Genomic DNA, 14,188 nt, shown 5'->3' on the forward strand with positions numbered 1-14,188 from the left:
CATTGTGTTTCATTCAACTACTATACTTTAGGTACAGTGCAAGGTATAGGACACCAACTTAAAATTAGCCTGGCCATGTTCCCAGGAAGTTCATGATCTGACTACTGAGATGAGCAGTATTTACTCAAGAAACAGTTAAATGGACCATGCTGTAGTCCATTCCCAGTGGCACATAAGTGGTGCAGATTTCCAGGGCTCTGGGTGTTCAGAGAAATGAGAGATGCCTGAGCTGTGAGCAGACCCAGAGATCAGGTTCATGGAAGAATTGGTCCTTGATGGACCTCAGGAGACAGCAGCAGCTGTTACCAGCATGATAAAAGTAAAATAAAGTGAAATTACATCAACTTGCGTGCTTTGGGTTAAATGTTTCCTTCTCTTGTCTAAACATTTATTTGCATCTAGACTTAGAGCCTCAATAGATTTTTGTTGGGTTATTTGCAGGGGGGATGGCGTGTTATATTTACTTCGTTTATTTGAACTCAAAAAATGTGAAAGTAATTTGGGATTATAAAGATAATTATACCCTATCCACTAGCGAATTCAGTGCTTCCAGTTCTGTGTTATCACAGCATCTTGGCTGTGTTCACATCCTTATGTCTGTGCATACCTTCCCATTGGGTGGGTCGTTTCCTCCTGAGCTCTAGGGCTCAGGAGAGAGGCCTTGGCAGAAAGATGTGGATACCCCCGTATATCGGTGAATTTATAGATATTGATAAATTGTATTTTCAATCAGAATAAAAGAGGCCAATGGAGCTGCCATAGAGAACATTAGTATTTAAAGGACAAGCTGAAAAAAAAAAACAAAACGAGGATCCTTTGATGGAAACCCAGGGGAAACAGCTGACAAATTTAGATAGCTATGATCATTGAGATAAGGGTAAAGAGTTTTGATAATTTCAAGAATGAAAAGGTTAACAGGATCTGACTTGAAAAGGTTAACAGGGTCTGACTTAGCAGCAAATGATATATGGACTGAAAGTCAACCTTGAATTTGGCAGTCATCTAAGTTTGTTTGTGTCATGAAGGGAAGGAACTAGCAGATAAGGAGACATTGAAGATGGGAAACAATTGACTGATGTAGCCATCCTGATTGGCTAATTCTATTATTTTCATTGTGCCTCTTTATTATTATTATTATTATTTTTTTTTTTTTTTTGCGGTACGCGGGCCTCTCACTGTTGTGGCCTCTCCCGTTGCGGGGCACAGGCTCCGGACGCGCAGGCTCAGCGGCCATGGCTCACGGGCCCAGCCGTTCCGCGGCATGTGGGATCTTCCCGGACCGGGGCACGAACCCGTGTCCCCCGCATCGGCAGGCGGACTCTCAACCACTGCGCCACCAGGGAAGCCCCATTGTGCCTCTTTAAATATAGCACTAAGGATTGAACAAGCTATGAAATAGCTTGAGTACATTGAGACAGCTGTTCTACGTATGTTTCTATGTTAATATAACTTCACATTATAGTGTGATTTTAGGTAGCCTAAAAACATCTTTGATCCTTATTCAGGTATCATCAGTTAAAACTCAGATTTTTTTTTAATGAACAGTTACCAATCCAAGTCTCCCCGCAAGAAGGGAAGGAGAGAGAGAGAGACTGTTTAAATAACCTCTTAGATTAGTCTAACGTGGTTTTTTTGTTTTTGTTTGTTTGTTTGTTTGTTTGTTTTTGCGGTACGCGGGCCTCTCACTGTTGTGGCCTCTCCCTTTGCGGAGCACAGGCTCCCTCAACAGTATTCAGCCGGAAGCTGGGCTGAATCGTTCAAGGCGTCTTCGCTAGCACTTTGGTTGGACCGCTGGGAGGCTGCACACAACTCTGTCCCTCTCCTTCTCCCTCTCCATGGCAGCTCAGGGCTCCAAGAGAATGGAGTGGATTGGAATGGAAGCAGCCAGCTCTGGACCTGAAGCACTGTCCCTTCACTGCACTCTACTGGTCAGAGCTTCACATGCCAGTCCAGATTTGAGGGGAGTAGAAGTCCACCCCACCTTGGAGTCTCTTTTTTGATGTTAAGTTTTCAATAAGGCATGTTGCAGAAGTTCAATTGCTGTCATCAGAGAGTAAGAGGAAGCAGGAGAGTAGAGTGTAGGTGGATTGGGCAGTCTTGTCTGTGTTTACCAAGAAGAGCCTCAGCTTCCAAATTAACTCCCTCCCCTTATTGCTATAGTATTTAAATTTCAGCCACTGAAACTGTGTGTGTGTGTGTGTGTGTGTGTGTGTGTGTGTGTGTGTGTGCGCGCGCGCGCGCGCCTTTTGACAGTACCTTCCCAGTCTCTTGGAGAAAGATACACATTATGTTGTTTTCAGTCACTAACATCTCATTATGAATTAATCACATTTATTTCCTCTGGGCCCGCTGGTAATAGGTTATAAAATATTCTCAAAAATGTGTGTTAAATGGAACATCTCAAGTACCCCCCATAATACTTAAGAGCCTAGTGCCCCCTCAGAAGGGGCACACACTGAGGACATCTCTGGGAATGCTGAAGTCAACAAAAATGTATAGTTTTAAACCATCAGCAAAGATGTGCTAGCAGAGGTTTCTTTAATTCCACAATCCTGAAGCAATTAAATGATATCATCTCCCCCACCTTTTTTTTCTATAGATTTTTCAGTTGAGATTCTGTAAGGCCACCTCTCTTTCACCTCCTGTTTTACTCCTTGCACATTTTTATTGCATGTCTTAGCTGGATGCTAATCATGTCATTAGACTAGAGCAATGTTATTTTGTTTATGTAACAGCATAGATTTATGGCCAGGAAAGCCAGTAGCTTTTACTTCTAATGTGAGGTTATAGCAGCAGGTAAAATGAGACAGCAAATGTGTGAATTAACTATAGCACAGCTTCTGAAGGAAGATGGGTAAATTTGAAGGTAGCCCTGGGAAAGCTTTGTGTATTTGGTTGCAATCTGGAGGCTTTCAGGAAATCCAAGTTTCAACAGAATTTTAAAGCCTTTGTTGAAACAACATGTTTTCTTTTCTGTTGTGCTAGAAAAAAAGTGGGGGCTTTTCTATGACTATTGAATGAACTCTTTGGGAAGAGTTATGGATTTTGAAATGAGTGAGAGTCCGCTTTTAGAGCTGCCAGTTGGGTTAACATATTTCAGCTATCAAGTTATTACCTTAAAATTGATAACTAGAATGTAGCACATAAATCAATAGATTGTGAGTCCCTTATGATCTCACCATTTTTCCCCTTTAATTCAGGCCACTGTTTTATGCTAAATTTTTCCATTTCTTTAAAAAATCCTCTTATAAGGAAATCCCTATTTTAGAAGACTTTGCATTTTATAGAAACTGTTATTGTAAAGATAGGAGTTGGAAATTCAACCTTTTCGTGTTTCAGAATTAAAGACTGCCTTGGATTTTTACCAATGTATGTTGTTAGGTATGCAGAAATGGCAGTGGAGGTTGTTTTTATTGTTGCTTTTATTTTGTTTTATTTTATTTCCAGCTCTATTGAGATATAATTGACATGTAATATTGTATAAGTTCAAGGTATACATGTTGATTTGATACACTTATATTCTGAAAATAATTGTGATAGCTAACACTGTACCATTTCTTTTTTTTTTTAATATTTATTCGGTTGCGCTGGGTCTTTGTTGCAGCAGGTGGGCTCCTTAGTTGCAGCTCGCAGGCTCCTTAGTTGTGACTCACTGGCTGCTTAGTTGCAGCATGTGGGCTCCTTAGTTACGGCTTGCTGGCTCCTTAGTTGCGGCAGGTGGGCTCCTAAGTTGCGGCATGCATGTGGGATCTAGTTCCCTGACCAGGGATTGAACTCGGACCCCCTGCATTGGGAGTGTGGAGTCTTCACCACTGCGCCACCAAGGAAGTCCCACCATTTCTTTTTTTGTGGTGAGAACATTTAAGATCTACTCTCCTAGCAACTTTCATGTATATAATACAGTACTATTAACTATAACACTATACTGTACATTAGATCCCGAGAACTTATTCATCTTATAACTGGAAGTTTGTACTCTTTAAAAACACTTCTGATATCATGTTGTTCTTGGCTGAGAAAGTAATGCAAGTGCTGTTCTTAAGACCAAATCATTTCCTACCCCAAAGAGAACTAGTTAGAACTTCTAAAACAGCTGTCGTATTTATATTGGCAGGACGCATAAAATGCTCTTGTTTGGGTACACACTTTGGGGAAATAATTTTTGATAGTTCTAAATGATTTGCATGAGGCTTCATTGTACACAGAACTGCTCAAATATTGCCTTCAAATATGGCAGAGTAAAACTTGTTCCCTTTTCCTTCTAGGAATTATAGTTTAGTTTCTAAATATTGAAATTTAAAAATTGATAATTTTATATGCTGCTTCCAGGTCTTTGTTGGCTTATCTGGTTTGAAAGGCTAAAACTTTCATCCTGATTAATTACCATTCCTATATTTGTTTTGTGTATAGATATTCTGGTAGATTCCATTTTATGGCTGACTTTCAATTAGACTGTAACATAAACTTTCCAGAAAATATCTGTGCATGAGTTAAAGTACTGAGAAGTTTATAATTTTGTATATTCTTTCTGGATCCATTTGATCTTTGTTTCTTACTTTTCTCCCCACGCAGTGCATTCTCTTTTGAAGTCAGCGTTTAATAGCATAGCTATAGAGAAGGAGAAGCTTAAGCAGATGGTTTCTGAGCAGGATCACAATAAAGGCCACAGCACGCAGATGGCACGGCTCCGACAGTCACTGTCTCAGGTAAACGAGAGTGTTTGTTTCACTCTCATAATACGTTCCTAACCGTATACGCCAAAGATGGGGGTGGAGGCAATCATCCATCATGGGGATGGCACATCCCCATGTGCCATCATCAAGATGATGACACATCATCTGAAATTCTCCCAAGACATTGCAGGTGGATTGGGCAGTCTTGTCTGTTTTATTACATTTTATTACTTTTCTTCCAAACAATATCAAGGTAAGAGTGAAAATCAACCAAACTTGCTTGCAAACATAATTGCTATTTTGGCTGATTGAATACTTTTAATGCCTCTCTGTATTCATTATAAGGCAGTCCCTGGTTTAAAAAAAAATCATGCATTTATACATGATTTACATACACATTTAAACAGTTATGTTCCAGAATACGTTTGATCCAATGTCAAATAGACAAAATCTACCAGATCTTCCACACTTACTATTTTTTCCCACTTACATTTTAATCTGTTGAAAATTACTGATAACTATTACCTATTTTTTCTATTCTGATTTGCACTCTTAGGATTTTCTTCCTAAGTTATGCTCCCTGAAGGTAGACTCTTATATATATTTCAATATATATTTTACACTATAATAAATATTACTCAATATATATTATATTGATCTTATTAATACTAATCAAGTCCCTGTGTATTTCAAGGTTGAAATTTCTGTTAAAAATCCTTTAAAACTGCCCTTATGCTTTCTTACATTCAGCACTTCCTCTGAAATATTTTCATTTAGTCTATAAATTAACCTTTAAAATTTCCTTTGAGACTTCAATGTTGTTACTGATTTTGTGTGAGAACTCGGTGTTTATATAAAATATTGTTCACTTCCTGGTGCCTTGGATCAGAGCGAAGGAGCAAGCAAATCCTGGGTAAGTGGTTTTCCATGTGGATCAGCTCCTGCTTGAAGAGTTTCCCTCAGTTCTTGAAAATTAGACTTAAACTGGTCTCACCATGTTTTATGTACCTGAACTGTCAGCTTCTTTTCAGCGTTAAGTTTCACGTTATTGAATGCTGTTTTCTGGGCCACACTTTCTGCTGTTTGCCATCAAACACTGTCAGTTGAGGTGCATATGCTGCTTCCAGTGCAAAACTAGGGAACTCGAGAGCCTGAGCATTCAAAGCGGCAACTGTGTTCCAGTCTCCAGAGGGCTTCTTTCACAAGTACACTTTAATGCTTGCCCTGTACTGATCTCATGTCATGTATCTGTTGAACACCCTAGTCCATGTTAATCGATCTTCTGAATTGTGATCCTGAAAGGATCATGAATCAGAAAGATCAAAATAATGGTTAGTAAACCATCTTGTATGTCATCTTGTAAATGTGTCAAATACACTTTTGTCCCCCTACCTGTTGCAGTGTTTTCTTCAGTTGTATTAAGGATTGAAGTCTTAGTGGTATGAGATAAGCTTATACTTAGAAAAATAAGAAAATATGCTTGTTTCCCGCTTGCTTGCTTTTATTTGCTTGTTGGTAAGATAGAGAATAGTAAACACATCTAAGTTTGGGAGGTCAGGTGAGATTAGAAATGGTGATGAAGAGAAATTTTAAAGCAGTCATTCATTTGTTCATTCATTTATTCATTGTGTTTCATTCAACTACTATACTTTAGGTACAGTGCAAGGTATAGGACACCAACTTAAAATTAGCCTGGCCATGTTCCCAGGAAGTTCATGATCTGACTACTGAGATGAGCAGTATTTACTCAAGAAACAGTTAAATGGACCATGCTGTAGTCCATTCCCAGTGGCACATAAGTGGTGCAGATTTCCAGGGCTCTGGGTGTTCAGAGAAATGAGAGATGCCTGAGCTGTGAGCAGACCCAGAGATCAGGTTCATGGAAGAATTGGTCCTTGATGGACCTCAGGAGACAGCAGCAGCTGTTACCAGCATGATAAAAGTAAAATAAAGTGAAATTACATCAACTTGCGTGCTTTGGGTTAAATGTTTCCTTCTCTTGTCTAAACATTTATTTGCATCTAGACTTAGAGCCTCAATAGATTTTTGTTGGGTTATTTGCAGGGGGGATGGCGTGTTATATTTACTTCGTTTATTTGAACTCAAAAAATGTGAAAGTAATTTGGGATTATAAAGATAATTATACCCTATCCACTAGCGAATTCAGTGCTTCCAGTTCTGTGTTATCACAGCATCTTGGCTGTGTTCACATCCTTATGTCTGTGCATACCTTCCCATTGGGTGGGTCGTTTCCTCCTGAGCTCTAGGGCTCAGGAGAGAGGCCTTGGCAGAAAGATGTGGATACCCCCGTATATCGGTGAATTTATAGATATTGATAAATTGTATTTTCAATCAGAATAAAAGAGGCCAATGGAGCTGCCATAGAGAACATTAGTATTTAAAGGACAAGCTGAAAAAAAAAAACAAAACGAGGATCCTTTGATGGAAACCCAGGGGAAACAGCTGACAAATTTAGATAGCTATGATCATTGAGATAAGGGTAAAGAGTTTTGATAATTTCAAGAATGAAAAGGTTAACAGGATCTGACTTGAAAAGGTTAACAGGGTCTGACTTAGCAGCAAATGATATATGGACTGAAAGTCAACCTTGAATTTGGCAGTCATCTAAGTTTGTTTGTGTCATGAAGGGAAGGAGCTAGCAGATAAGGAGACATTGAAGATGGGAAACAATTGACTGATGTAGCCATCCTGATTGGCTAATTCTATTATTTTCATTGTGCCTCTTTATTATTATTATTATTATTTTTTTTTTTTTTTTTGCGGTACGCGGGCCTCTCACTGTTGTGGCCTCTCCCTTTGCGGAGCACAGGCTCCGGACGTGCAGGCTCAGCGGCCATGGCTCACGGGCCTAGCCGCTCCGCGGCATGTGGGATCCTCCCGGACCGGGGCACAAACCCGTGTCCCCTGCATCGGTAGGCGGACTCTCAACCACTGCGCCACCAGGAAAGCCCTAGTCTAACGTTTTTAAAGCTTATTTTTTATTTGACATAAGTCTGATTTGATATATGTCTAATGATTAAAATGCTGCTTTTCAATAAAGCTTTTAAATATATCAACTTGGCAAATTCCATCATCCTTTTAGAAGGTACATAGCATAATAAAATAAGGAAAATTAGCATTCTTCACTACATGCTCAGCATAAATTTTTACCTGCCTTGGGCATGTAATAATTTGCAAGGCTGAACAGTATAATGAATTTCTCTTCTAAAGTAGTATTTCATCCCTGATCTATATGTATACAAAAATGTACATAATTCTGTTATTTTACCCCATGAAACTTTAAAAGTAAACTTTTACACCTGAAAGGCAGCATAGATGTTGGATTTACACCTGTAGGACAACGTATTTTATGTGGCATGTATCCCTTTGTAAATGACTTTATTTCACAGCAGCTATAATTTTATGTACTGAACACCAAAGTCAAATAGTATATAGTAAGACTGTGGTAAACTCAGCACCCTAGATTACTATAATGAAAGATTCAACTTGCCTTGAGTCTGTCTTCAATACATTACACTCCGTCACTACTACCAGTTTGATTTCTGGCCCCAGAGTTTGTACACAGCTTGTGCTAAATGCATTGGGTGTTGGGTCCATACAAATGTGAAGAGCAGAATATGAGTTCTGAGTACCCAGTACTCAGTCTAGAGTTACTAAATTTCATTAAATCAGTACAGCATCCACTGTTAGATGTGCCATCGTTCTGTGCATTATTAAGAAAGAAAAAACTGTCAATTAAACTGAGCAGTGCTTCAGAGGTGTTAATGTTTGAGGAATCGTGCATATTAGAATCAGTGAAATGTGGTATGTTTGGGAATGTAAGCAAAAACATTGGCTTAAGGCACATAGCAGCATAATTAAAATCCTAGTCATAGTGTTTACCATCCTTCCTGTCTACAACATTTTATACATCCAAAATAAGTATTCTGTGTTGGGATAAATGTTTTAAGTGTATTTGTTCCTGAATTTCAGAGTTCCCTGAGACTTGGCCAAATGTGTTGTATATGAAGATATTCTTCATAGAATCCTTTACATCTTTTTTTTAGCTATCTAGTAACTTTAAATTGATGTCATTTTGGACATAATTTGGCAATATTTATTAAAAGCCTTAAAAATATTTTACCCTTTGACCCTTTGGTCCATGGCTGATATGTATAATCTAAGGGGGTAATGCTGAATGTAGAAAGCCTGTATGCACATAAACGTTCATGGCAGCATTATTTATCCTAATAAAACTCAGTAACGGGCTTCCCTGGTGGCGCAGTAGTTGAGAATCCACCTGCTGATGCAGGGTACACGGGTTCGTGCCCTGGTCCGGGAAGATCCCACATGCCGCGGTGCGGCTGGGCCTGTGAGCCATGGCCGCTGAGCCTGCGCGTCTGGAGCCTGTGCTCCGCAACGGGAGAGGCCACGACAGTGAGAGGCCCGTGTACCACAAAAAAAAAAAAAAAAAAAAAATCAGTAAGAACATAAGTGCCCAAGAATAGAAAATAATCACTTGTTCCGCAGTTATTAAAATCACATTTGTGAAGAGTTTGAAACATAAAATAAATATCTGTGTACAAAGAATAAGTGGCAGACACAGGATGTAGAGTATGTTCCCATTAAATAATGTGGAAAATGCATAAGAAAAAAAGCTAGAAAGAACTATACCAAGCTACCGGGCTACCCTGGTGACGCAGTGGTTAAGAATCCGCCTGCCAATGCAGGGTACACGGGTTCAAGCCCTGGTCCAGGAAGATCCCACATGCCGCGGAGCAACTAAGCCCATGCGCCACAACTACTGAGCCTGTGCTCTAGAGCCCACGGGCCACAACTACTGAACCCGTGTGCCACAACTACTGAAGCCCGCACGCCTAGAGCCCATGCTCCCCAACAAGAGAAGCCACCGCAATGAGAAGCGCGCACACCCCAACAAAGAGTAGCCCCCGCTAACTGCAACTAGGAGAAAGCCCACGTGCAGCAACGAAGTCCCAATGCAGCCAAAAATAAGTAAATTAAATAAATAAATTTTTAAAAAGAAAGAAAGAAAGAAGTATACCAAGCTATCAGAAATTGGTTGATTGGGTAGTAAGGTATGAATTTCTAAAAATATTTTTCTACTTTTTTGCGTTTTCCAAATACACTATAATAGTATTTTTTTAAATAAAAAACAAGGTGATTTTTAAGAGATACCCAGGTTCTTGACAGCTCTAGCTTTGACAGTTTCCATACTCATATTCTCACTCCTTTTCAACCAGTTTTGCTTTTATCTGAAGGGTTTAAGTCTTCTGGTGATCCCATATTGCCATATGTTTCATATCCTTCTCCAGCCTTCAGGCTTCTATGTGTCCTTCCCAGAACCCACAGTTCCATTCAGTAAAATGCATATGCTATGCCAGAGTCTCACCCAGTCTAAGGTAAATTCTCACCCATTTTCTGCCTAGGGGGGTGAATGGTAGTTAATAGCCAAGGAGGTGAGGATTTGGGCAATTAATTCTGGCTCAGAACTTCAAGATGGTAACTTCTTTTATAGATGGGTCAGGAATTATGTGTTTCTTGGATATATTACGTTTGAATGTGTATGAGGGACATGAAGTGTGGGGAAATGGGTATACTTTGCGGAGAGTTTGTAGTGCGGTCTGAGCTCACTCATGAAAGCAAGTAGTGAGACTTCCTAAAGAATGTAGGCACAGTTCCTGAGCCCGAGGCTGCTTCCTGCCTGCTAGTCCTTGGCCCTGTCTGCCACTCCTGGAGCAATGTTATTACTCACAGGTTTCCATGGCTTTTCTTGCTCACGAGCTGGTGCAAGTGGCTGGCGACGTGCCTCCTTTTCCCTCGCTTCACCACTGTACAGACTCTTCGGGTGCATTCTGTATATTGTTTCTGCCATCAACTGGGCTCTTCTATGTTAATTATCACTACTAGTGTCATTTCACTGAAAATATCCGTATACCTCTATGTTCCCAAGGATGTTTCCATAATATCGTTGTAGAGAAAATAGGTGAGCTTCAGGGAGGGAAGTAACAAATGTGGTCCTGAGCACTTCCTAAGAGCGCTCATGGCGCTTGGTTGTAGCCAACTTCAAAAACAGTCTGTGTGATTGAGGCAAAAGGAGGAGCCGTCCTGGCAAGACACACAGAAATGGGCTGTTGCATGCTCTGCATCTGCTTACACTTTCTGCCCTTGGGGTTGCCAGAATTGGAATAGTATTTATTTCCATGCTTTTTTGTGCCACGTAACAACGTGCTTCTACCACTGCATATATATTATTAATACAATATTCCTTTAATTTTCAGCTTATTTCCTATTGATATTATCAGCTAGAGGCTACCTTGTGTGCCTTCACACACACCTGTAGGCAAGATTACATTTAATGAATACTGGATGAGATGAGAGCTTAAATGGGAATTTAACTTTCTTAAACATCCAGAGCAAACAATTCTCCAAGTTTCCTTATAAATGGGAAACTTGTGTGTAAAACTCCCACCCTCTGAAAAAAAACATTACTTATCCTTGCCCTTGAGTTTTTGTGGGGTTTGTTTTGTTAACTCTGTTCCAGGGGCAACAGAAGGTGCAGTCACTCTGGAGGAACCCTTAGTTGAGGTTTGTGTGAAACCCTGAAGTCATGAATGTGATTCTGCAATTAAAACCATCAAGCAACCTACAACAATGCCTCCTACTTTCAAGACAACAAAATATATCTGGTTCCAGTTATTTCAATAACTAAGACAGCTTTCAGTACACTTGTGGACAGAAAAATAATGAAAGAACAAATAAGCATATGTAGTCACAAAGAATATGAATGATACAGTATTTTTTTTTTCAAATTTCAAGTGTTCGAGATTTTGCTCCAAGAAAAATGATCCTGAGCACTTTTGCAGCATATAAAGGTATTAGGAAGCACATGGTTTATTTACTAAAAAAGTAATCACCTTTTTTCTCACTAACACATCCCTGTTTTCTCAGAGAACTGGACACATATTTCTTCCTGTCTGTAATACGACTGTAGGATCTGTGTCCACCTTTAATCCATCAATACTTGACAGCCCACAAGACCAAGTGTGTTCTATTTTACACATATTTTACAAACTGGTTCTAAAGACTTTAAACAAAAGCCAAAAGCTGTGAGTGAACAGTTTTCTTCTTAAAAAGCAAAAGCTGGGATGAAGGGAGAGGGGCTGTTCTGTGCTCCATGCTCAAGGATTCTGCACCACTCAGTGCAAGTGTGAAGTTTAGCCACTGTGTAATTTATCCTGGGTGATTTAATAGGTAAAGAGTTATAGTTATGCTGTTATATTTGTATATGTATTGGTTTACCGTAGTAATCGACTCTTTACAAAGAAAAGCAGAATCCTCACTCCCTGGGGCAGATGTGCTCTTCATTAAGTCCTGACATTTATCTTTCACTCTGAAACATTCACTTCCATCTTCTAATTGCTGGTTTTAATGGGAAGGAAAGGAGCTGTCCAGCTTTTCACTGGGCTTTGTCCTCACAAAGGTCTTTTACTTGAGACTTGGTGTAATCCAGTCAGCTACATGTGTCTTCTGTATATGGAACAGGTTCCCATGCACTAATGTGCTCCATGTGCCTCTGTCCACAGGGCCCCTGTTAGGGAGCCCATGCTTATGTAAAGCTGTTCTCTTCTTGCCCCACCTTCTAAACTGGGTTGTAGCAGATGGTGTTTTACTGATGCTGACTTAGGGTGTGTTAAAAGTCATGAGATGCAGGTAGCTTGGAGTTAGTTTCCTTTTTGTGATATGTTCTTTATTATACTTGTCGATGTTTACACTGTTCAAGGAAGGCATCTTTGGTCTACGCTTGAGTTAGTTCTGCTGTACTGTCATAGGTATTATGTGCTCCTAGAAAGTGGAAAGACAACTATTTTCTTTCACCAGACTAAAATATAGCTCTATAAAATATAAAGCCAGTTCATTGTTCATTACATTTCCAAATAATTTTTAAGATACCTGGTTTTGAAACAACTCCCAAATTTTAGAAACTAAAACCAAAAAAAAAATTGAAAGAATCAATAATTTTTATCCTAGGGTGTAAAATGTGATATATATGTGGTGGTAGACTGGCCTTGGGTGTAATGGACCTGACTCTAAAGGAGAGAAAATTCCATGAATCATTTTTATGAAATCCATGAACTCTTTCAACCCACTAACCTACTAAGTAGTAGTCTTATATTGCAAAAAAATGAGTGCCTTAATTCTAAGCCATTTATTTCCTTCTTACCAGTGGGATCTGGCCTGGGGTGGCTCCAAAAGTTTCAGCTAAGAACATCATAAGACTTTGTTGTCTAAAGTGTACCTGTGTGCTTGTTCTGCTTTATGCTTGCTTAATAACTTGAAATTATATATGCGGTTTTTGTTATTTTAAGGCGCTCAACCAGAATGCTGAACTAAGGAGTCGGTTGAACAGAATACATTCAGAATCTATTATTTGTGATCAGGTTGTCAGTGTAAATATTATTCCTAGCCCTGATGAGGTAAGACTGATTTTTAATAGATGTAGAATACTTATTTTATAGCATCTAAATCTACTGCCTATTTTTAATTTTTATACAGTTCTTTCACTGCTGATACAATTCCCTGCATAAATATTGTGTTGCTGACAGTTCAGTGTTCTTTGGAGTGAAGGATGTACATGAGCTTGACATCATTGGTTATTGGTGATCAGTTGTCTATTTTTATTTATTCCTGTGTTCATCTCATGCTACTGAATATTTAGTTTGTATATACACCTTGTGAATTTTCTCTCACTCTTCATTTGAAATATTTCTTATCATCAATGGCCCATGAAATGTTGAAACAAACTCTTTCAGGTGAGAAGGTGCTAAATAAAAGTTTGCTTAAGGTTTGTTTTAAAAGTCCTATCTAAGAAGAGAAGTCACCTGACCTTGCTACGATACTACTATTAGTGCTGTACAGCTCCTACTGATGATGATACTAATAATTAATGGTTAACACATGTCAAGTAAATGCTTACTATGTGCTTGGCATTGTGCTAACCCAGTTTATACATGTTATCTCATTTCACACCCCCAACAACTCTCTGAGGTAGGTGCTATTACTCCATTTTTCAGAAGAATTTTTGAAGAAATGGTAAGAGGATAGAACATTCAGTATTGGGGCTAAACTTGAGTGTATAATTCTGTTTATAATCCTTTATAAAATTATTATTTTTAGCCATGAGAATTTATACTTTTCAACAGTAATACATGTAACAAGGTGAGAGTTTTAACTAATACTAAGGCCATATTTGCACCAAAAATATACATTTTTCTAGAAATCTGTGGGTGCAGGTGTTCTGCCATCTAACTGCTTAGGAAATACCATCCCCAGACAGCTTCTCTTTGATGTAAGTTACCCACCCTGTGTCCATCCACCTCCATGGGTCCCGTGATCTCTGATGACACTTATGCCTACTCAACTGCCCAGAATCTAGAGGTATTTCTAAAATTTTGTCATTCAAAAATTAGTCAACAATCTGAGTTTGGATCTTCTTT

The 14,188-nt window shown here is 39.1% G+C and overlaps 1 protein-coding gene across 1 annotated transcript in view; it reads left to right on the plus strand.

The window, feature by feature from the left end:
- OSBPL6 (oxysterol binding protein like 6) overlaps nucleotides 1-14,188 on the plus strand; it is a 101,854-nt gene that overhangs the window by 63,900 nt on the left and 23,766 nt on the right. The window contains exon 13 of the mRNA XM_024122392.2: nucleotides 13,061-13,168. Within this exon, the coding sequence (XP_023978160.1) occupies nucleotides 13,061-13,168 (108 nt within the window). The remainder of the gene's footprint in view (nucleotides 1-13,060; nucleotides 13,169-14,188) is intronic.

The sequence above is a fragment of the Physeter macrocephalus genome, chromosome 2 (genome assembly GCF_002837175.3).
Source record: "Physeter macrocephalus isolate SW-GA chromosome 2, ASM283717v5, whole genome shotgun sequence".
Classification (NCBI taxonomy): Eukaryota; Metazoa; Chordata; class Mammalia; order Artiodactyla; family Physeteridae; genus Physeter; species Physeter macrocephalus.